This window comes from Etheostoma cragini, chromosome 10, assembly GCF_013103735.1.
Source record: "Etheostoma cragini isolate CJK2018 chromosome 10, CSU_Ecrag_1.0, whole genome shotgun sequence".
NCBI lineage: Eukaryota > Metazoa > Chordata > Actinopteri > Perciformes > Percidae > Etheostoma > Etheostoma cragini.
In genome coordinates, this window is record NC_048416.1 from 20,543,070 (window position 1) to 20,568,439 (window position 25,370).

The 25,370-nt window shown below is 39.2% G+C and overlaps 1 protein-coding gene across 7 annotated transcripts in view; it reads right to left on the reverse strand.

Annotated features, from left to right (window-relative positions):
- Window positions 1–25,370, reverse strand: part of diaph2 (diaphanous-related formin 2) — a 384,094-nt gene that overhangs the window by 60,496 nt on the left and 298,228 nt on the right. For all 7 annotated transcript variants that reach the window (XM_034884276.1, XM_034884275.1, XM_034884277.1 and 4 more), the window contains one exon: window positions 12,820–12,984. In XM_034884276.1, coding sequence (XP_034740167.1) covers window positions 12,820–12,984 — 165 coding nt within the window. The remainder of the gene's footprint in view (window positions 1–12,819; window positions 12,985–25,370) is intronic.

The following is a 25,370-nucleotide window of genomic DNA, read 5'->3' on the forward strand; positions in this document are numbered from 1 at the left end:
TACCCGATATGTCATCATATGGGACAATGTTAGTTTCCACAGGGTTGCTTTGGTCCGCAACTGGTTTACAGACCACCCTATCTTCATGGCCCTCAACCTCCCTCCATACTCTCCATTCTTACCGTAAATCCCATCGAGGAGTTCTTCTCTGCCTGGCGCTGGAAAGTGTCCGCCCGTCATCCTAATCAACAGGTAGCCCTTTTACATCAATGGAGGAGGCATGTGGAGATATTGACCAGGCAACATGTCAGGCCTGGATACGGCATTCAAGGAGATATTTTCCCCGGTCCCTTGGACTGGAGGATATCGCATGCGTGTGCATGTGGACGAAATTTTGTGGCCGGACCCAGAAAGACAACATGATCTAGGCTGATTGTTTTTTAGTTTTTTGTGAAATTACTATTTTGTGTTCTGACTTTGTCTTGGTTTTGATGAGTGTGAATAAATACCAATACTTGAAGTTTGGATCCTCGTATGTTTACATGACACTATGACAAAAGTATGACCTCAATTGACATCTGTACACAGAGAAAGAGAAATCCAGATGTGTTTTGTATTCATACCATCAGTGTGTAGTTGGCACATTGTGTGCTTAGTAGATGATGGCTTGTGTTTACTGTTTGATATGAAAACACAATTTTTACGAAGATGTGAAGAGTTAATCTAGCTGTGTTTGCTTTTGCAAGAGAACTACAATGTTTTGATAATTGGGTGAAAGGTTTTCTTATTTGTGTGTAGAGTTTTGCAAAAATAGCCAATAGTTACAAAAAATTTGCTTAAGCAATCAGAAAAAACTGTAACGTGCCAGTCTCTGGGACAGAGACAGAGATATCATCCTTCTCCTCCTTCTTGACTGGCTAAAATGTCAGGAAGGTGTCAGAGAAAGACAGAAAATCAACGTTACGGATTCAGCCTTTACAAATGTGTCAGTTTGTTCTTTTGCCAACAGAGAGTAAGATGCAGCCATGTGACCTTTGGAGACAACAACATGTTCTCTCATCCCAGGCCTGTGGCAGAGCCCTTGACAGGACCCATCATAGGTGGTGTGAAAGTTCATACAGCATGTGTATGCATGCATATATCTAGCAGTGTGAATTTTCACTGATCTCCCGATTAGATTACGTTCATTATGTCAGCAATTTGATTCAATATCTTGATGCATCACGATGCATCACAAAGCGTCAAATACATTTTTCTAATAAAGCCATATAGGATTTTTAATTCATAGCTTTTCAAGCTTCAAAAAGAAAACATTCTGAAGTGCTCTAATATTAAATAAATTGGATAAATAAAACTACAGACTGAGCACATGGCACTTCCTGAATGTGGAAAACATAACAGGATATCTAAACAGAAATGTTGAAAGGTTGATTTTCGATGCAGCATCGTCCAAGTCCGCGATGCAATGCATTAATTATTGGATTCATTTAACACCTATACATATATCCTGTGTGAACATGCTGTCCATTGGCCCCGTTGTGCTTCTGCTCATCTGTGGTGTCCCCCCTTATATATGCATGGTATGTGTGTGTGTGCGTGTGTCTCAGTAAGTTAAGGCATGGCTCTAGCTGTGCACTGATATAATAAGTGGCGACAGTAGGCCCCCCATCTAATGCCCCTGTGGTCCTGATGTGTGTGTCGTGTTGGCAGCTAAGACAGAGGGATTACAGGGATTGTGGGGAAGGAACAAGGAAAGAGCAGCTCATGATGCCAGTCAATAGTAGAGCTTTGCTCCTTATCCAAGGACACAAGCCCTCATTGTCACTGTCTCCTTGTTAGATGACAAGGGCAATGAGAGAAAGAGAGAGAAAGGACAGAGAGAGAAAAAGCTGAATAATAAGGACAGAGTGTGTTTTTGTATCATATGCATTATGAAAACGTTTGAGAGGTTTTGCTTCGTCAGCTGGTACAAGCCGGTAAGCACTCAAAAATCCACCTACATTTTATCACCACGTTGAGGTTATGTAAATGATACAGTTACACTCTAAAATGGCTATCGAGTGTGTGTACTTTGCTGTTGTTTTGAATAAGAATGGATGACAGATGTGCTGTACATTCATGAAATACATACATGAAACAGTTAACTTGTACATTTTGTGATGGGCAGCACTGGCAAATTTATTTCTGTCCTCTTTCACTGACAGGACTCCATTCATTTTGGAAGTAATATCACTGCATTGCTCAACAACTACAGCAGAGATAAGATAAATTATGCAGATTACAAACAAAATCTTGCAAAACTTATTTTAAACAACTAACTCTGACTGTAAACATGATTTTGCAATGCAATTATGTTGCTCTAATCACACAGCAGTACTAATTGCTATGGCAACAAATATGTTTTCACTGATCTCTTATTTTTCCTTTTGCCATTCTCTTTGACAGTCTCTATTTAGCTGTTGGCAAAAACTGATTGTATCAGGTCTCATTTTCTTGCCAACTCTGTATATTGAAGGAGGACATACAAGAGATAAACAATCCTCATAAGAAACGTGCGAGAGATATGCATACAGTATGTTGTGTTCAAAAATAATCCTCAGTGCAGACAACCACATTTAAACCTCACAGGGACATAAGACAAAAGATCTCTCAAATATTCTGTATACATGTTGAAAATTATGTTGAAAAAAATTCCCATGCAACTTGTTTTGTCTCATGAGAAGTCTTATTTACTCAATTAAAATATGATTTGATGTGACTGAGAAAACAAGTTATTTTTAGACCCTTGTTGAAGATCATCACTTATAGTGCAACCCAATGTGAGCTTAATTATTTTTAAAATGAAATGAAAACAACATACAATAACTTTGATCTTCTAATTCAGCAATGTAAAAATATATAAACAAGACACACATTAACTCCCACTTTCAGGGACACCTGGGTGCGGCAGGGCTTATTCAAATGCATTGTATGTATTATCATTGTTTATGTCAAATAGTTAGTTTTAAAACATACAGCTGTGTGAATTAGAGCATGGACATACATTAATCACAATAATCACTTAGAAGCTTTTAGGTTCGGATGGCCTTCTTTGGTAAATAGAACTTGGAACTTCAGTCTGGTTTTAACTGTTATTTTTAATGTTCCTTAGTTAATAAGGCTGACATTTTTGCTTCAAGTATATGAAATGTTGGGAAGTAGAAAGAAAAAGTTTAAGATTTGTTTTTACTAATTGCTACTGGCTGCAAGGCAGAGGATTTTGTTAGCAAAATAAATGATCCAATTGCATGTCTATGACTGGCTTTGTGTCCTGAACCCCTCAGATGTAAAGTAGGAAAATGCGGTGCAGGTACTGTATATGTTGCTCAGGTAAGAATCTACTTGAAATGTGCGGTTTCACCTTATTGCCAAGTGGGATTGATAACATGACGATTGAGCTGACACATTCAGGCTTTATGAGCACGAAAGCCTGTTCATCTTAGACACACCAGAGGCCATAAGTGTGACATAAACTTAACTTTTTCTCATGGCCTCCGGTGTGTCTAAGACAGAGATTATAAGTACTTCTTTATCTATAACCAGCTGTAAAACTGAATGCTGTGCAACCCAGAGGTCCAATCTACCAACAAGGGCCAGGCAGCATTTTCCCTTTCCAGGTCTGTTTTTTTAATAATTCATGGAATGTGTTTGCTGTTGTTCCTTGACCCTGCACAACACAATACATCTCCCACAGCATGGCTTCCCTCCCATGCATACAAGTTTGCCAGTCCAATGAGGGAGCAATGAGTATTTCCAACTGCTCAACTTGCACCAGTGATCTCACACAGTGTCACTGCTATATCTCATTTGAATTTAACAAACACTACAGCGCCTGGGCTTTTAGCAGCAAATGTGTTTATTAGCCATCTGTTACACTGTGTGCCAGGATGTGGGGGGAAATGGCTTCAAGAAGTTATAGGTTACAGATTGTGAGACTTCTGCTCTGCGGTATAGCTGTATTCCCATATTGATAGGTGACCTCCAAAATCTGGTGCAGTGACTTTTACAACTGTGTCATGCTGGTCTGAGTGAAAATACTGAAAAAACATGACAGGGATTCAGCAAGAAGGTGGGGGGAGTTCCACAACCAGAGCATCACCGTCAGCAATATCATCATGATTATGATAATTTGTCATATTGTGAAGGAATTAGCAAGCTTTAGAAATATCACATGGGCTCCAAAGTGGACAGATACATCAGTACACAAAGTCACACATACGCACACGCAAATAATCACTCTAATCTCATAGATGCTATATCTTGCTACTTTGCACACTCGGTCTGGGTCATTGGGTCCTTTAAAAAAGTCGCTCAATTAACAAGGAAGACAGTTCATCCCAGCCCATCTGCTGCGCTTTGATAACTCATTAATAGAAAACTCCTCATCCCCTGTGCTCCTGGTCAGAATTACACATGCAGGCCCTGCGATTGCATTTCACTCATACTCTATTTCACAATATGGCAGCAGCATTAAATTAACAAATTGTTGGACTCTTCGAATACTTTCTTCATGTGCTGAAATCAAATAATATTCCATTGGCCGGAGAAAAAAAAAGAGAACGGGACAGGAGCATGGAAGGGAAAGAGAATGAAACAGAAGGAAAATAGAGTTAATGGATTCTCTTATCAGTTACATTCAGTTCTGTGAGGACTGTCTGTCAATGCGTTTACTCAAATGCCTCATGTCGGTCGGGTGCATTAAGCCCTAGCTTTTTAGTAAAAGCAATTTAGGGTGACTGTATTGCAATGGGATTCTTTAATACTGCAGATGCTTTGTGCTGTGAATGCATTACACAGGGCAATGCAACAAAGACAGAAGTTAGCGAAGATGTTCTGCCTCAGTCAAACAACTCAATGTCTCAATATTGCAATAAAAGTCTGGCATATCAAGAAGTTAAATTCATCTTCTCTAAATTATTAGCTGCCAAGAAGTCATTAGATTTGCCATTTTGAACAAATTAGTAATGGTTGATGTAGGTTGACTTTGCCATAAATAAATAACGAGCAGACAAAATTTGTCACCGAAAAAAGGAGGAAGATGCTGCAAAGGAGTTAGCTCAGTTTTTTTTTTAAGATTATTTTTTGGGCATTTTAGGCCATTATTTGACAGGACAGATGAAGACATGAAAGGAGGGGGAATAACACGCTGCAAAGGGCCACAGGCCAGAGTCTAACCCGGACCCGCTGCGTTGAGGAGTAAACCTCTACATATGTGCGCCTACTCTACCAACTGAGCTACACTATCTGGGCGCCCGCTAGCTTATTTCTTTTCACAGGGTGAGAAAATAAATACAAACGTAGAAACAACCATTGATTCCTTGTGCTGTGCAAGCAGATGGGATTAGCCTTTCTGTCAACAGAGCTGAAGAGCCAAAAACTATAAATAATATCTGAAGAACATAGTGATTAATTAAAGGATTGTTTTTATATGAATACATTAACTTATAACCAGCCTTCCAAAAATTTCAACCACACAACTTTATCCCACTCAGTTCCCTCCCTTTTTCCATAGCAGGGAAGTTTAAACCAGTAATAAAATATTCATTTGCAGCTATTTGCTTGAGAGAATAATTTATTTTCTTGGGTGGATGCCTCTTTTAGAGATGTGCATCTTTGGAAACCTTGAGGGAGTCTTGTGTTGTGTGTTGGTGCACTTTGATCTGTGGAAATGAAAAGTTGGTTTCAGATGGGGATCAGAGTAAAGAGAAGAGGATTCCGACAAGGGGACCTTGCTATTCACATTAATGGATTGTGAAGACTGAGAGCATGCCTTCTGGACACCATGTCATCATCCTGACACCGGGGATTTTTGGGGCGGTGCCAAGAGGGACGGATAGACTGTAGAAGGTAGAATAGCAAAGACACTTGATAAATGTTTAACAGACTTGGATACTCGAGTAAAAAAAGAACTGCTGGTTTGTCCTGAGATGACGTGGTGTTTACCTTGTCATTAATATTTCCTCTTTAACAACTAATCTGCTTTGCCCTGTCCTAAATTCACTGCGCTCAGTAACCACATTTTATTCTTATGACTCTGGCAAGAAGCAGAATGAATGAATTTTGAGTTTTACTTTGATCAACAGTGAATTAATATTCCACATTTCCCCAGTTGTGAACTTTTCTCACTTGTATGTTCTCTTTCTATGTTTATTGTAGGAATTTGACAAAAAATGTAAATGTTTTATATAACTAACACTGTTAATGGTGTTAACGGGCCCTATGTTGCACCCAGCTAATTTAAGTCTGATGCAGTTTTTCCCGGCCAGTGCCTGTGTTGTTAAAACAGCAAATGCACCTGCGCACATCTTTGTGCCCATGGGCGTGCTGGTCTTACAGGGAGGTGTGTTCAGGTGAATTCTTGGCGTATTGCTATGTTGAGGCAGCGGGAAGTGATTGAAATTGACCAACATAAACATGTTCTTAAGTCAATAGCGCAGCACGTCACTGTATTTTGACAGCAAATTAGTAAAATGCGCCTATGCTAATGCACAGGGCACACACCATGTTTGTTACACACACACACACACATACACACGGAAGCCCAGTAGCACACAAACACGCCAACAAGTCAAGCTTTTAAAGGGAATGGGAGATGACACTGTGATTGGTTTATTGCATGTTACGCCCAAAACACACCTATGAATTAATGAAGACACTAAGTCCAACCTTTTTGAACCCTGCGCCCGGCTCAAGGACCCTTTTTTCCACCTACAAACTAGCAAAAATGGATTTGAACACACTCTAAACACACCTACACTTCACGCTGTGCGCTTAGATCGTTAAAATAGGGCCCAGGGTGTTTAAGGTGAAGTGTTTATGGAATAAATTATTTTATCAGTAAGGCACACTAGTGCTAGATGTTCAACCCAGTCTCACGGCAGTTCGTGAAATGGTCATATTATTTTGATCTATAGATTGGTCAACAGGGACAATTTTCCCGCTTATTTTGAGGTGGTTACCACAAAATGGGAACGTGACCATTTCATAAACTGCCATGAGACTGGGCTGCAGCAGTCTTCTCTGGGTGACAACAACAGCCGTCAGGACACAATCCACAAAGGTTTGTCTCCGGGGGACGCAACAACTGGAAAATGAAACGTCATACGCCGTCGATAACTGCCATGTCACTAGGCTGCTCCGGGGGACGTAACAACGGGGAAATTAAACACCACATGCAGTAGACGGTGACAGCAACGGCCGCCGGGACACAATCCGTGGTCTGTGGGGGATGCAAAACAATGGGGAAATGAAATGTGACAACAACGGGACAGACAGCCATACACAGGAGATGGCGACAACAGGACAGTTGTGGTTAGGAGAAGAAGAACGCGGAAAGAAACTGCCACACAGAGGACACAATCCCCGGTCTCCGGTGTGAAAGTCCTGTGTTGTTTGAACCATCCACCACCTCAACCAACCTCCTTACACGGATCTTCTGCTTTTCAATTCTGTTCTCTATCAAAAAAGCGTGCTGTTATCTCAAAAGATGTTTCCCATTAAAATACATTAGTTTAAAATTCAGGCTCACTGCTACGAGAAAATCGTGTCCCTGTCCCAGTACCATTTCACAAACTAACATGAGACTAGGCTGAGATGTTTGTTAATTAAGGCTGGTAGGGAAGAGAAGGTTATCCAAAAGTATCCACTCTTAAGGTATCTTCTGCAGGTTTAAGCATCTGAAACTCATTGAGTATGCTCAGGCAAATGACAGTAAGCAATTATTTTGTTCCCAATTTGGAAGTACAGCAGGTGGAAAAGGACTAACAAGCTGTTTTTTTCAAAAGTCAGATGCATTGGAATTCAGGGACCTGGTGGCATTTACGACTGTAGATACAATGTAAAAAGCAAAGGGGTATACAGCAAGTCCAGCAAAGATATAGACAGTTTATTGCTATGTTTCTCAAGGGAGCATGGTCTCGGTTTCTAACTTGGATGAGAATTTATTTTGAAACAACTTTGTGTTCACTCCAATCTTAAATGTTTGTGCATATCAGTTTGTGGAGTGTTTTGTGGAAAGGACGGGGAATAGAAATCAAACAAAGTAAAAAATAAAATATCAGACAGTATAAAAGTTTTATTTTTTGCGAGTTAATGAAATAAGGAAGGGGGAAAGTAAAACCTACTAACGTAATGCTGTTGTTATTGGTTTCCTTTTTTTCTTTTTCACACTCATAGTTGGGTTGTAAATTATTATATAGAGGACAAACAAAGGGAATGTATGCTGGTGCGTAGAGTATTAATGGATTAGATTAATGTAGAATAAGGGTTGGAGTAGATAAGCATGATGTTTGTGACATATTATACAAATGTCTAATCTGTCATTTGATGTCTTTTGGAGAATTTTTCATCTTTTCTTGACTTATTATGCACATTAATACACATTTTTACTTGGGCTCCCAAACTTTCCAGTCCCACTGTATACTATATTCAGATTTAAAACACATGCCAGATCCAGCATGTTGATAAGACTTAGATTTTTCTGATTTTTTGGCACAAGAATAGGGTAATATTTTACTACTATGCACTTTAAGCCTGCCTTATATTAAGATACTGCACATGTAAGTGGTATAAAACATTTAATAAATGCTTTATCACAGACCATAATGTAGTTATAATGAGAATATGTAAGGGCATTGTAAGTGCTTTTATTGTACATTAGCGATTATAACGTCTCTTGTGAAGACGTATTGTGTATTATTACAATTGTGTTTTATTTTATTTTTGTTCATTATCCATTTATACAGCAGCCTCCACTTATGGTTGTCTTCACAACACCTACTGTATATTCATAACCTTCCACACTACGATGGCATTGAAAGAAAGGAAAAAGAAAAACTTTGGAGACAAAAAAAAAGGTTTTATCTGTAATAGCTGAAAAAATAAATCTTTGGCAGATACAGTGGCATAATGACCTAAAAAATATGACATATGGAAGGAAATCAGAGAGGAAGTGAGTGCAGTTACATTCTTGCAGAGAACAGAGGCCAGAAAATAAGGTGCACTCTCCCAAAACAAAAACTAGCTGTCAGTTTTAGATGACGAAAGTGAAATCCCCCCCAAAACTGAAACTAGCAATTGATTTGCATAACAACACAAATCTCAAAGCTCACAAAGCTCCCTTCCAGATTACAGTTCTCTCTGGAGCAGATCTGTAATCTGCCTATTACCCTTTTTTAGTCCATACTGTTTATCCTTATCTATTCATGGATGATGGTGGTCAATTTCAGAAGAATATTTTACAATTATAATTAGCTAGATAAAACGAACTAAACATTGATATCACATCATGAAAAGGGTTATTGCGTTACGCATGTCCGCTTCCTGCCAGGCGCCCCACTTGGACACAATTGAGTCCGTCGGCGGCAAGCAGGAGCGAGACAAAGTTGGAAGTTAAAGTGCTGGTAAGTGGACTTTTGAAGTGAATGAGAATCTATGCATGCATGCACATTTGGTTTGTTATAGGAGCCTCTAGCCACTAGTTAACGAGTCTCCTTCGGGGTGAAAACGGCCAGCCGTCAAGCAAAATTTGTGGCAGCGGCAGCTAACTTGGAAGTAGTGACATTTTGGCCACAATTACTTGCTTTATTAGGGCCCACACTAGAGTCATCATTTGATAGCCTCATAGCATCACCATTTCATTCTCTGATACACAAGAGATGACAGGAGTAGTTCTCTGTAGATTAACAGAATGGTTGGGCTTTAGCCGGGCCACTAAGGACTATTACTTCACCTCAGCAGCTCTGTGAGTACAGCAAACCACAAAGTCCAGTGTACTTCATTTTTGCACTCAAAACTCTTAAAGTATATTGTGCTTCTCTATATAGATATTTTTCTCTTACTCTTGCCACAGCCATCACTATTTATCCCTATCCCTCCCCCTACTAATGTCTCCTCTTCAGTTTATTTCCCACACTTATTTTCTGAATCTTGTGCCTTGTTTTGCTTAGTTGCAGCTCTTTGTGTGCAGCAGCCATGTCTCCTGTAAGCATCTCCCTCTGCCTTTGCTCTAACCAGTAGGCTGTACATTACAAGGTCAGTCACACTGAGCCCCTTCTTAGCAGTGTCAGCAAGCTTTGACTCACTCCACCATAACTTAGAATTCCCACAATTCTCTCTTTTGTGATTGTTTAAAAAAACAAATTTTATACTATGACATACCTTTCCTTTATCTCCTTGCTTACAGTTTTGTGATACATCATGATAAATTAAACAGTAGCATCTCTATCATCGCCTATACTGTGGCTATACACAGCCCTAACGCTGTGTTGTTTTATAATTGGGTACCATATGCCCCATTTTTTACTTTAAGCACATGTCCCTTCAGAACTCTCTGCAGGGTTCAGCACATCACAATGCCACAGATGTCGCAAGTTTTAAGGGAGTGCGCAATTGGCATGCTGACTGCAGGAATGTCCACCAGAGCTGTTGCCCGTGAACTGAATGCTCATTTCTCTACCATAAGCCCTCGTCAAAGGTGTTTCATAGAAATCAGGAGTACATCCAACCAGCCTCACAATCGCGGACCACGTGTAACCACACCAGCCCAGGACCCCCACATCCAGCATCTTCACTTCCAAGATTGTCTGAGACCAGCTCCCCGGACAATCTATTTGCATAACCAAAGAATTTCTGCGCAGGCAGAAACCATCTCAGGGAAGCTCATCTGCATGCTTGCTTTCCTCATTGGGGTCTCAACCTGACTGCAGTTCGTAACTGACTTGAGAGGGCAAATGCTCAAATACGATGGCGTCTTGCTCTTTGGAGAGGTGTTCTCCTCATGGATGAATCTCGGGTTTCACTGTACAGGACAGATAGCAGACAGTGTGTATGGCATCTTGTGGGTGAGCGGTTTGCTGATGTCAACGCTGTGGATCGAGTGGCCTATGGTGGCGGTGGGGTTATGGTATGAGCAGGAGTATGTTGTAGTCAACAACCACATGTGCATTTTATTGATGGCTTTTTAAAGGCACAGAGATACTGTGATGAGATCCTGGGACCCATTGTTGGGCCATTCATCCACGACCATCACCTCATGTTTCAGCATGATAATGCACGGCCCCTTGTTGCAAGGATCTGTACACCATTCCTGGAAGCTGGAAACATCCCGGTTCTTGCATGGCCAGCATATTCACTTGACACGTCACCCATTGAGCATGTTTGGGATGCTCTGGATCGGCGTATACAACAGTGTGTTCCAGGTACTGCCAAAATCCAGCAACCTTGCACAGCCATTAAAGAGGAGTGGCCTAACATTCAACAAGTCAAAATCAACAACCCGATCAACTATATGTGAAGGAGATGTGTTGCAATGAGTGGTGGTGGCAAATGGTGGTCCAAGAAGACAACCGTGTTGGGAGTAACGCAATTACAGTAATGTATTTCTTTCGGCCATTTCCAACCTCAGAAATCTGCTACTAGCCAGGCTAAAGCAAATATAGTTAGCCTGAAGAAACAAGGGGTCCGTCTGTCCCAACTAACATTACGGTTTGGAGCCGCAACACTAGAAAGGTAACACTAATCTACTACAGACGTCTGTGTCTGACGTCATTCACACTGATTTATTAGTTCTTGGATATACAGTTTGCTGCTAGTGCGCGTAACATGCAGGTTTGATCAATTTGGCCTCGCTAGTCTAACACAACCTGAAATTTAGAGGAAGCAACATGCAGTCAATGTCATTCACGTTAGCCTGTATTGATTATTATATGAATACAACAGTGTCATGGTAGTCAACCAGCGTATTTCTACCTAATTTCCCTCTCCAAAATTACTTCAGAAAAGTAACGTTAGTTACACTGCTTGATTGCTTTGGTGTTTGTAAAGCATTAAAGTTTAACAAAGAATGGTTCACATTAGAGTGAGTTCACATTAATTAGTAATGTGTTATGTACACAATACTAATTAAATTTCAGTAATAGTATACAGTTGCAACTAATTTGAACGCAACATTTAGTGATGTTGAACATGTGAGACATTTCTTCACGAAAAAAAAAAAAGCTGCAAGTTTTATGTCCTGTTGCTGTATTTGATGGACAGCAGTGTGTCCGAGCTACTGACAGATGAAACATGTTGGGAATTAATGTTTAGGCTTGCTACACATAAATATCATTGCATTTTATCAGCTGTAGAGAGTGGAACGGCTTCGAATGACGACCAAAAACCAGAAAACGCTCGTCTTTTACTGTGACTATTTACTGTTCAGTATGTTGCAGTTTTAAGAATTACAAAGTGAACAATTTAAGATTCATGAACATGTTTTGCATCTAGCGTCTCACGTTCATCTCAGTAAGCTAACAAGAGTACACAACAGGCAACTTCCATGTAGGCTGCTTCAAAATAAAAAGCACTTCCCGTGACTGTTTGCCGTAAAACTAAATTACTGTTAAACAAATACGGCTCTGTACCTTTTCACATATCAGCTGTAAATCAAGTGGGCCTACTGTAAAAAATGTAAATAGTAAGTTTTTCTCGGAGAAGTAGAAGTGCTCAAATTCAATGTTATTGTGGTACAAAGTAAGAGAGATCAGGTATTGTGTGTTAAGTCTGTTTGTTTAAGTTAAAAGATTCACCATTCTGTAACAATATCAACACAAATTTAAGCTATACCTTTAAATAATGTAATAGAACTGTCAGATGTTTTTTCTAAACAAAACACTTTTTTGCTAAAAGTACAACGCTGTAATGTTTGCATATGTTTTTCCATCCGTAAGGGCCTACTGAATGTCTGATGAAAGTAATGTACATGTTTGTGTGTTGGACACTGTTAGTCTGTGTGTCTACTTTGAAGGAACCGTAAACATGGAACTTTTCATGTGCACAAACCATAAACTTTATACTCACCATGAAGAGTATGCGGAAGTTGGCCAATTCTCCAAAGAAATCCTCCACACTGACCGAGTGGGGGTCAAAGGCAAAATAGCTGCCTAAGCTCTCATAAAGCTTTTGCATGTTCTTGTGCATCGTTGACAGTTTTTCATACTGCTCCCGTGCATGCTTGGAGAAGCCGTGAGAAAAACAAAGTTAAGGAAAAAGGACAAAACACATATCTCAATCATAGACAAAACATACTTTAAAGCTACTGTAATCATCAATTTAATGAAACCTCACAAATATGGACAGCTGTGACAAAACAAGCCATTGTTAGAAATGATCACTTCAAAAGCTCATCATTCAAAAAGCCCATCTATGTCAAGGTCAACAAAACAAAACACTATAAAAAGAAGGGTGAGAGACAATCTAACGTGCCATTACTATAACCTCTCCGACTCACTTTGGAGTCAATGGCATGGTGAGCTAATAGCTGCGGCCCTAGAGTAATGGAAAGGTGTTTTGTAGTCAGCAGCGTGACACAGATGGTTGCTGGAAAAGCTGATTGCAGTCATTGTTCTATTGTTTCTCCCAACAACAGTGGGGTCAGGTTGTTTTGAACCTCACAGCTCACGTCGCACTGTGTAATTTACTGAACAGGCGAGCACTTTATTCCTGGTGAATGGCTATTGACAGCCAGCATCAGTTAAGCATTATCACAGCAGCCATTGACCTCATGGAGACTGTACATGGACACTTCAAGACTCACATGCCCTGTGTGGGATGAATAGGACACAACCTCACACAACACACACAAAAACATGCATCAAACACATGTTATACATGTGCATGCTTGCAAATACAGACAAAGAAAAATAATAAGAGCCACAATTCCTCTGCAATAATGACAAACACCTGCTGTGATTCAGACATCTCATCTTCCTTCTATAGAGGCTACAGTTGTCTAACTATAATATCTGTAATAGCTCAACATTTATCACTATATCTTTGAATTAAATTTGGTTTTATTTGTATAGCTCTGGTCATAAGTTCCACTGAATACAATAACATTGTTCTTACCAGTAATTGGTGAGATCTTATGACGTGGCAACACTTCCATAAATAGTTCCACCGGACCAACATATTGTACATGGGCAGTCACATGATAAGAAAGGTTTATTTGTGTTAGATAAGACACAAAGCATGCACAGCTTGAATGTCGCTAATAATTCCTTGTGGTACGGGAAAATTGTGTGGGTGCACAACTTCATTAAATACATCAAGTCAAAGTTGGTGTCTAGATGGTTAACAATTGTTCTTCATAAATCTATTATTTTATTTGAATGGCTATTATGAAATTTGCAACTAATGCATTGAATAATAAGTTATTTATTAATAAGTATCAAGAATCATTAACTTGGTTTAAACTTGATTATAATATTGAATATAAATAAATATTGATTATATGTGCACTTATAACTACTTACCTAAGTAATACTTTATAATAGCCATCCAAATATTGTTTATTGATGGTTTACAAACAATTCTTAAAGGTTTATAAATCATTTGGTCAGACAATAAAACCCAAATTGCAACAATATGTCATTTGAGTCAATATCTTTGTGTTTTGAACACTTGTGAACCTTTTCTCTTTACAGTTCTGTTTAAGTACAATTTCCGAATTCAGGAAATAAATTGCATGAGTTGGTCAGTGGTTCCATGTCTACCATTGTAATTGGCTGATAGAGGCCTTTGCATGACCAGCCATGAACAGGAATGCTTTTTTTGTCAGTGTGTTTTGTGCATCAGATTTTTATGTATATTTAACTGATACTAAATACAATAAAGTAAAGCAATTTTTAGACTGTGCTTCTATGTGTCATGCTTACATGCAGCTGCCTCTTATTCACAGCGTCACAGGTACAGATATAGTGATCATATGCTGTTGCTTTGGCAACATAAACAGGCTGGTGGTACAGCATGTGGCCTGTGACTGTCATGGCTAAACAGTTACCAAGACATGGTTACAATATTATGTGAAAGACAATGTTTTTCTACAAAGTAATGTATTAATGTTTTTTTGTTCTGTTATCTTGGTAGATGTCCATGTTGAGGTCCAGGGATTGTTCTGTGTCCCCAGGCAAGTTATTACCTTACATTTCTTTTTTCAGGGTGGATATAAATAACACACTCATACGTGCCTGTATGTGTGTGATGTATTTGTGCTCATACTGTGCGTATGCTGACATGTGTATGTGTGGAAAGGCCTTTGTGTAGCTGACAGGGAATAGAAGCACAGACAGGGTAGGCTGCTTAGATTACCTCACTGCAAGCTGGTAATGGCACGGTCCAGGTAGGCAGCAAGCCCACACACAGGCCCGATGGATGGATTCATACTTCTGTCTTTCCTCTTCCTTGTCTCTATCTCCTTGTCTGCCCAGACCTTATTTATCCCCCTTGCTTCTGTCAGACTGCCTTTATCTCTTCTTTTGTCCACCTCCCCCTCACTGCACTTTTGTGTAAAAACTTAGGGGCTCAACAGATATACAGTATGTAAAAGTAAAACTTTATTTTTCTCACAGAAATATATTTTCAACATCTAAACTCCTGACAGTGATCTACTGCCATACTCCTGTTTTTGCAGTTGTATTAGTTTGTTAAGTCTAAACAATTATGAATGTAAAGAAAAGACCTATTTATATTATTATACTTGGTCAGACTGAAAAAGTGACTCCCAGGGATAAAATGAAAAAAGCACAACTAATTAGAATGTTCAACTGAATAAAAAAGAAAAAAACAATGCTTTTATGTCTGATTTTATGTACCTATGTTTTTTTGTTTTGTAATGTCTTCTAATTTATTGTGTTTCACTTTACTGTGAAGCGGTTTGTGATTTTAATCTGTGAAAAGTGCTTTACACGCTTTACTTACTTACTGACTTGCCAAAAAGCAAGAAAAGCATTAGTGTTTAATTTAGCAGCAAAATACATGTTGATATCATTCTGGCATGAAAATGCTTATTAATAGCATTTAGATACAATATTGATTCCTCTCTTCAGCAGAGTCCACAGTGCTGTTAGCTCAGGCAATGTTCAGGTCACAACTGTTGCCTCCCTTGTAGAATGGTAGTTACATTTTGTTTGAGACAGTAGTTACTTTTGGTGATTGTTGTGGCTTGTGGCTTTCTTGTGTTTCTTTTTCTTTCTACCCTTTCTCTCTCTAAGTTGCACACACACATGCACCCACAATGGTAGATGTGTCCCGCTGGGGACTGGACTGAGGTTGACTGGGCTTTTGCTCCTTGTATTTCCACATCAAAGACATGTCATGTTGATGGAGCCCGATGCAGCAACACAACCGGTATGCTAGAGCCTTCATCAAACACACACACAGACAAAGAATGAACAGGCAAGTGCTCACTCACTCACTCACTCACTCACTCACTCACTCACTCACTCACTCACTCACTCACTCACTCACTCACTCACTCACTCACTCACTCACTCACTCACTCAAACACACACACACTCACTCACTCACTCAAACACACACACACACACACACACACACACACACACACACACACACACACACACACACACACACAGAAGGTCTCTCTGTCAAGTTGTCTACACATCACACATCCATTCTTTGAATGTCTCTCTGTCAGGTTGCCTGTTACCCGTTTCTTTCCCTCAGTTTCTCACAGTCAGTAGAAGTCTTTATTTTCTCTCCTTCTTCTGTCCACCACTGTCCTTTCAAGCACATTCCCTTTAAAAATCTTTCTACATATCCCCTTGATATTCTCCCCGTTACATTATCTCACTCAAACAAAAACTCACTTCTTTCTCTCTTACTCAGAGTGAACTTTCAGAAGTATGCTTCCTGAGCTGTGTCTGGTATTCACACCACTTGGGCTTGAAGCAGAGCAGGGAGCAGAGGCGATAGGTCTCAAGGTAAAGCATCATGCAGCCTTTGGTTGCCCCGGACCTGTTTGTCAGTCTCTGCTCTCCTCTTCTTGCTGTCCTCAGAGTGTTACTGCCTGCACTTCCTGTGCAATGCACCTCAACCATACAAAGCAAGACTGTTGCTCCATGGCTGGATGGCTCAATGTTGTTAATGCAGATGCTACTAATGATTCTGTATCAGTGGCGTGCTTACTAGATTTCTAATCTAATGGTCTATTGGTCATATTAGAATACTTCATTTAATAGCTTGTTGCCTTATCTTTTTTGAATTTCTGCATAGCCTATGAATGATTGTTTAAAGAGTATTTCAATAACTGAAGCTGGCACAACTAGAGGATAAACAATTATAGTTCAAAGAGGGCTCGTGGAATAGCAGCAAGTCACTAAACATAACACACTAAGGCTTGGCTTATACAACTTCAGTTTCTGACAGCGTCTTATCTGGCAGTGTTGATTTACAAAGACAACGTCAGATGTAAAATGTGATCTTGATAGCAGTGCTCTGCTAGTTCATGTTTTTATAATTCTCTCTCTCTCTCTCTCTCTCTCTCTCAAATCTCCTGTTGCTGCCAAAACCCACCCTGCCCTTGTAAAAATCTAAAATTATTTATTTGTCCTGCCACAATGTCCTCATTACTGTGTTTAATCAGTCACTTTTTATCTGTGTGTTTGACATGCCAGAAAGGGTGCATTTAACATCAGTAAGCTGTGATTAAGGGCAGTCATTTTTAACACCACAAAAAGACATCAAATCATATTCAAGTCAGACTTAGCCTAAATGTAAAAAAAAAGCTTTTTGGAGAAAGACTACATTCAGTTTTGTAATAAAACCCATATAAAGAGAAGGAATACATCCATTTACATATAAGCCAAAATAAAGTTTAAAAATAGATGTAAAATAGTTTTCACAATGGCCACCTACAAGGATTGAAATACATTACCTGGTTTGTTTACCTGTGTGCATGAGAGAGTTATTAAAGTGCTGCATAAAACCCTACAGTGAAGGCCCAAAAAGCCTCCTTAATAAATCTCCTGTAACCTAGTTGCATTAATGTTTATTTAATGCTTTTCCTATGTGCTTGATGGCCCCACCATCCAAGGCCCCACACTAAGCCTGCTTTTCTCCAAACCCCACCATCCCTGCTCCCTTTATCCCCACACCTACTGCCAACAGCCCCTGTGGGCCAAATTACACCAAAGCTGCCCACTGACTGGACACAACCCATCATGTTGAGAGCAAGAGCGGGATGAGAGAGGGATGAAGGAATGTAGTGCAGAGGGAGGGCACAAATTGAGAGAGAGAGAGAATATAGACTATAAAATATAAAAAGTATTTATAGTTTCTCAAATCTGTGAATTCTGTGAAGATCAGAGCCCGAGCTCTGATCTTAGTTGTTAACACTGTAATGCACCTAAAATTCATCGTCGTTGCCTTATGTTTTATTATTTTAAAAGTTACATTTTTTACTAGCATCACTTGTTCCACATACTGAAAGAGTGAAAAAGAAGAATAAGTGAGAAAAGGCAAATCTGTATTAATACTGTGTTGTTAGGTTTACAAAGGTTTTTTTCCCCCATCACAAGAACTGATATGGACTGGAATTCCTGTCCACAGTGTAAGTCTGGTTCCTAAGTGAGGAGGACAGGACCATTCTTTTGTGTGTGGTGATATAAGCCGAGGGAGGTCCGTAGGGCGAGCAGGAAAGAGGCTGACAGTGTTCTGAGTTGGGCCACGGCATAGACACCGGAGCTCTCAGAGGGAATTAGCAGAGCAGCCAGTTCCGAAAATTTGGGATGCGACCCGGTGCTGAGGTGGATGGAGGGAGGAGGGAAGTGTTTGAGAGGAGGGAGGCTATAATAAGGAGAGTGAAGGCAGGGAGGAGGGAGGATTTGCAAATATTTAAAAGAGGCAGATACAGTATGTTTAATGGTGTATATCCCAGTGACATATCTGAACGTACTGAATTAAATCTCGGTGAAAGAGCAATAATAAATGTCCATGAATATCATTACACAATACACACAGACGTGCTGATCTTTAATTTAATACACTACACCAACTCAGTCCAAGGAAATTGCAAGTTATGAGTCAAACAAAAGTCTACAACCATATAAGCCGACAGTTCTAACCAAATGAGTGCTTTGCTTAAGTTATTGTTAACCAGTGTGGTACTTGGGCGACATGGTAAAAAAAATCAAAGAAAACAATGTTCCTGACCAAATACAACAATATTGCAGTGATATTTTAGGGTTGACTATTGGTGCTTTGATAAACATTCCACACGAGAGTTTTGATAAATAAACACTAATAATGTGGGATCCAAAGACTACGTGAGTAAAGGCAAATGATGAAACAGCTGGTAAGTTAAGAAAATTACATTACTTGTACTGTAATGCAGGCTTTAAAAGCAGGAAAACATTTGTGTGGTATCACAATATCCAAAATTTAAGACGATAACTAGCCTCATATATCAATTTCAATAAAATATCAATATATTGCCCAGCCCTACTTTAAGCTAAATGCTAATGCTCACAAAGCTCAATGTAAATGTTAATACGCTTATGTTTAGCAAATAATGTCTACTATGTTCACCATCTTATTTATCATACTAACATTAACTAATGTGCAAATTAGAAGAAAAATCACTAAAGTTATTACAATTCATCCTCTGGGGATAATGAGGGGCTGTGCCAATTATGAAGGCAATCAACCAAATAATTATCGAGACATTTCACTCCAAACCAAAATTGTCAACCTCACTGTGCTGTTAAAGGAAGATTCAGGGAATCACCAGTCTTTATAAAAACACCATCTGGGAACCATGAATGTTTAAAGCACATTTTGTATTAATCCATTCAGTAGATGTTGTTTTAATGTGAAAACTGCCGGTGGTGCTACATGAAAAGTCAGGGGCTCACAATATGTAATTGTTATAGCCTAATTATATCTGTGGGAAAAAACACTGTCTGAACCAAATTTCCCTGCTATCCATCCAATATTTGGTGACAGTGGTGGACAGACTGACTGACAGACCAACATGTATAGCTAATAAAAAAAACTCTAGAGCAGCAACATTTTTCTACTGTCTTTGAACAATACAGTTAACCTTCATTTGCTAACTGATTATACACCACTCTGGATAAAAAATGACTTTATACTTAAAGAACAAGAGAACATGTGTTCTGAGTTCTACAATCTCAGCTCATGTGAAATATGAGTCTGAGAGGCCAGGAACACAGAATGCAAGTCATGTTCATTTCACATTGTGGAAATAATTAAATGTGTAGCAAGCTCAATGCCTTAGTGTAACATTACTCTCTAAAAACTGCTGGACTTTGTCCAAAGTAATCAAAACAACACCTTGGATTAAAATCAACTTTGTACCATCAAGAGCTCTATCCTGTTTATCCGTCTTTGTTACTGCACACATTCAAATATTGCTATTCAGATACACACACACACACACACACACACACACACACACACACACACACACACACACACACACATAAACACACACACACACACACTCACACACACACACACTATCTCTCTCAGTTGGATTACAGAAGGTGCCAACAGGGTGGTGATTACTTTGATGCCATCTCCCTCCCTTTCACAAAATGTAATTAATGTAATACTTAGTGTGCCGCTGCAGTGATTAGACTTTACCTTAACCTCTTAACCTTCCTGTTCTCAGAATCTCAAATGCTTCCTTAAGTCCAAAATGACCAAAGTATATTTGATAAGCATGACCGATAACTGTGTACATGTGTATATACAGTACATACAAATGGATATGTATATAGATAGATAGATAGATGTACATAATATAATAATAATATATAGTAATGTATATGAAATACATAGATAGTGCATACTTATACAGTATATTTGATAACCGTAATGGCTCAGTGGATAACATTGCCACTTTGACACAGGGTTTATGAACATTCCTCTCTATACTTCTCCCCTACAGCTACTATCTCCTTTTTCTCTTGTAATTAAAAGCCAGATCTGATGTCAATTTTACTGTCAATCTATTCTGCCCGTCTGCCCCTGAAATATTTATACCTGTAGTGAGAAAGGTTGTTTCTGCTTAAGCATTCAAAGCTCTTCACCAGGGCACCTAGCTGGAACAACTCAATAAGGGGCAGACTGGTGGGTGTAATGACTACATCTGATAAAGGAAAAGAGACTATATAAATTAGATATGAGGGGATTAGGTCCATGGGAATGACCTGTTGAATCATGGATAGGCTATTAAAAAGGGAAGAGATAGCATAGAAAAATTTGAAAAATAATTTCGTGTCAACTAATATAATGGTGTTGGTGAGTGTATGTGAACACAACACAGTCCAATTACGATTGGGTAACACACACCCATACATACAATTTTATCTTTGAAGACCTTTTACTACGTTGACATCCTTTTATCATCATTCAAAGCAATCTCATGTCACATCAATGCCCCGGGCCTGTGCCTCTCAGTGTAATATTCACAGAGTATAAACATGACAATGCAAATCCACTGTGTTTACAATGTTCCGACTTGTCAAACTGTAAAAGGTCAAGTCTCTCGCTTCCCAGACGGTGATCGAATCGGTAAACATCTATCCCTACCTCGACAGTACAATGGCTCGCCAGATGCCACAGACGTCACACATGTCGATTAATAGACACAGGTACGCTTGCTAACAATATTACAAAGCTGAACATAATCAGAAAAGCCAATTGGAGTGAATGCTTCATTATTTAATATTCAGAAAAACACCCACGAGTTATCAGATGCCAGTGGTACCCAGTGCAACGACATCCATTGATTTGGTTGTTAATAACTCCAACCACCACCTTCCCTCAACACAACAAACACTATTTCAAAGTTGGTTGAATATGATACAAACATGAATACAACCTTCTTACAAATGCTTTCTGTTTCAGTATCTACTGTTTCTTAGATGCATGCTTTGTGAACAATTTTCTCTTTTTCTGAGCTCACTAGATGGGGCTCTCTCTTCAACAAAGTGTTGAAAACACACTGAATTTCCATTCCTTTAACATTTTTCCTTAAAAGAGAGCCCCATCTAGTGAGCTCAGAAAAAAGAGGAAATGGTTCACTAAGCTTCATTTGGCCATCACTAGCGTAGGCTATTGCTTTATCCACACAGCTACCTATAGTGCCAAACACAATTGCTGCCATTTGTGCCGCCTTGTGTCTCATTTAGATTGCCCCACTTTCTGACCTTGCTCGTCTTATTTCTACATAATGTATTGTAAAACTAACACACTATGCTTCTAGCCTCCTACTGGGGAGAAAAAACAATTATTTCCTTGCAGTTTGAGCAATTTAAAAGACTTGTCTGGCTTTGGATCTGAAGGAGTACAAAGAATGTGTGGGACGCACAGTATAGATTTGTTTTCTTGCACATACCATGTCTATGTAGTTCTATGTGACAATGACAGTGATGAATCCCAATTGCTGGTCTGCACTTTTTTGTTTTGTGCTCCATCTCTGTCTCTTCCTTTTAACAGTCTTTATCTAACTCTAACAAGCGTTTTGCAAAACTACTCTCACACTGACACATGCACACTCATTGTCCAGCCAGTTTTCACCGGGTCACGACTAAACTTTTTGAGCTTTATAGTACAGCTGAAGATTGACAGGAATGGGGTGGAAGAGAGAAAGGGGACAGCATGCAGCAAACGGTCGAGGGTCTAGGGCGCCTTGATGAATTACATTTTTAACATTTCTTCTTTCTGTTAATGTGGATACTGTTGAACCTTATGTACGATCTTGTGATCATTATCACTTAGGGCATTAGTTATCCAGTGTTACAATATCTATTTGAGTTTTGATCAATTGTCAGATCAGACTGCATAGTTTGAGTTCAAGCCAAGTCTTATGGTGTGCAGGGAATGAAGAGCATGGGAGGCCTTTCACAATAAAAACACAAAACACATTACCAACCTACTGCTGTGTTTTTAAATACATATAACTCTGGAGCTGCTGTGTCTCTACTCACACACCAATATGCAGCTATTATTGACTATATAGTCATGAGTCATTACAATGTGATAAAGCAGACACATTACAAAAAGAATCACTGAAAACAAAACGATGCAAATGTATGATAAAGAAAAAAGCAAATTATCACTTATACTTTTCTGCGACTGACTAATGCAAACTGCTGGAATTATCATGATGTGGTAAACTCTTTCTATACATTCTGAATCTGCTGCTATAAGCTGCTTCAAAATGTAGGGAAGTATTTGAAATGTGCCATTTAATCAAGGTTTGCTCACATCATGTCTAGATTATATCTTCTTTGTGTGATCAGGGTGCAAACAGATGGAAATGGGACTTCTTAGGTGGCCACTTAGTGCATGCTTTCTGAACAGAGCAGTAATCAAACCAGGCAGTGCAGTTGGCAAATGGACATCATGTGGGGCTGCCTTTGATGTGTGCATCTAGACTGCAGGGGAGTGTTTTAAATGTCAATAGAATCTCCTGCCTTCATGCTGGAATGTTTCAACCTTCAATGCTGCACAGTAAACAGAACATGGACTATAGTTGAATTATGTTAATGACACTGATATGCTATAAATAACTCAACAATAACATCAAGTGTTGTTCTGTTCTCATATGGGAATGGGGGAATGGGTTAGCTACTGGATATGGAGAATATCATTTCCACAATCCACAACAAAGGTGTATTTATTCAAATCAATTAGATATGCGAGTTTGTATGAGAAAGGGAGAAATCTGACACCTAGCAAGGTCAACTAGTGTGGTTTATGCATGAATCATTTAACTGCTCAAATAAAATGAAAATCAATGTATAAATTGTATCAATTATTTATTCAAAATATGATAATCAAGCTTTTCATCAAAGGTAAGGCCTTTTGGGGCAAAACCTGTAGTGTTGATACATATAGCTTTCATGGCCTAAACTGTAGCAATGAAGATGGTTTAAGAAAGCATACTTCAGTGCCAAAATGTTGGGAGTAAAAGGAATATAGAGAGCAACTAGTCAACAATTGGTCAAGTTTATAATTTGTTTGTAGATAAAGAAAGACTGGTGGCAAGAGTGATAAAAGACTTAACTTAAGAGTTAGAGCAAGAGAGTGAGAGAGCGAGAGAGAGAGATACAGAGTGTATATTGATCAGATTCCTTCAGTACGACCACTGGCCCACAGCTCCATTCAATAGCCCTATCATTACCACAGCACAAACTCATTCAGCAGGTCAGCCTATTTGGCCCTGGTTCAGAGAGAGAGAGAGAGAGAGAGAGATAGAGGGTGAGTGTGACAGTGTGAGTGTGTGAGAGAGAGTGTGTGTATGTGTGTGCGTTTGTGCCTGCGTGCAGAGGGAAAAAGGAAAAGGGGGTCCAATTTGATTCTTTAAGCCAGTGAATCCCATTATAAGACCTCTTACAGCACAATTCTTTGTTCAGGACACTTTCAGCCTAATGAAGTGTCCTAAGAGTAGAGTTAGAAATAAAAAGAAGATGTTATCTATTAAAGACTGTTGCAAAGCACAGGTAAAGTTATTGGTCAACAAATCCACCTGCAAAGTCAGAAGATAGTGGATATTACTAAACAAAGTTTCCCTTGTAAATTTAAACTTAGGCCTAATAACACTAAAACTGTTCATAATACAACACAATCACAATAGGTACTGCCATAGTGCTCTTTGATTGACATGCAGTAAATGATGCCCAATATCAGGAACAGGGAGATGGGCATGAAAAACAAGATAGGGGAACTTTAAACAATCAGTGCTGAAGCATTACGCCAAAATTGGATTGCTTTAAATACAAAAGGACAACTTACTCCTTTATTAGATTACAGTCAGACATGAGTGGCAGTAGTGGCTGTCAAAGACGGGGAGGTAGAGAAGGAGAGATGCAGACTAGGGAGAAAGGACTAATGGAGCCGTCTCCATTGGCAACACAGAGGCACAGAGGCTATTTTTAGCAAATTAATTTAAGGCTCTAAATAATTAACTGATAATTATCTGGCAATCAAGAGTACGATAAAATGATCTCCTCAAGAGTTCTATTGTCATGTGGCCCAGCAGGCAGCCAGAGGAGCTTTGTGTGACTCGCCAGTCAAAAAACTGCTGGGTGTCATCGTGCAGGCAGAGGAAAATAAAAAGAAATGACAGGGGGATACGGTAAGATGTACTTGCTAGAAGGCAAGTGGATTTAACAATGAATAGTGCCTAATGAATGACAGGAATCTGGCAACGCAATCTATTTGTTTGTGGAATAATAGATGTGTAGCAGTTGTCTTCCATGTGTCTGTCATTCATGTTTATGTAAACACACAAATAGAAATATAAACAGCCACAGAAGGAGTGACACACACATTTCTGAGACAACACTTTGCAAAAAGCATCACAAACTGCAATGATACCACATAGAGTATTTGTCCTTATCTTCACAAATATGTATCATGTTATGAAGATTTTCTCTGAAATGTGACATGGAGAGCGGTGACGTGAAAGGTTTAAAAGTTTTGGCTTTATTACGCTTCCAAGTAAGGTTATCTCCACATTTGACCCTGACAAAATTCCTTGTAAAGAGAAAAGAAGAGAAGGGAGAGAGCAGTGG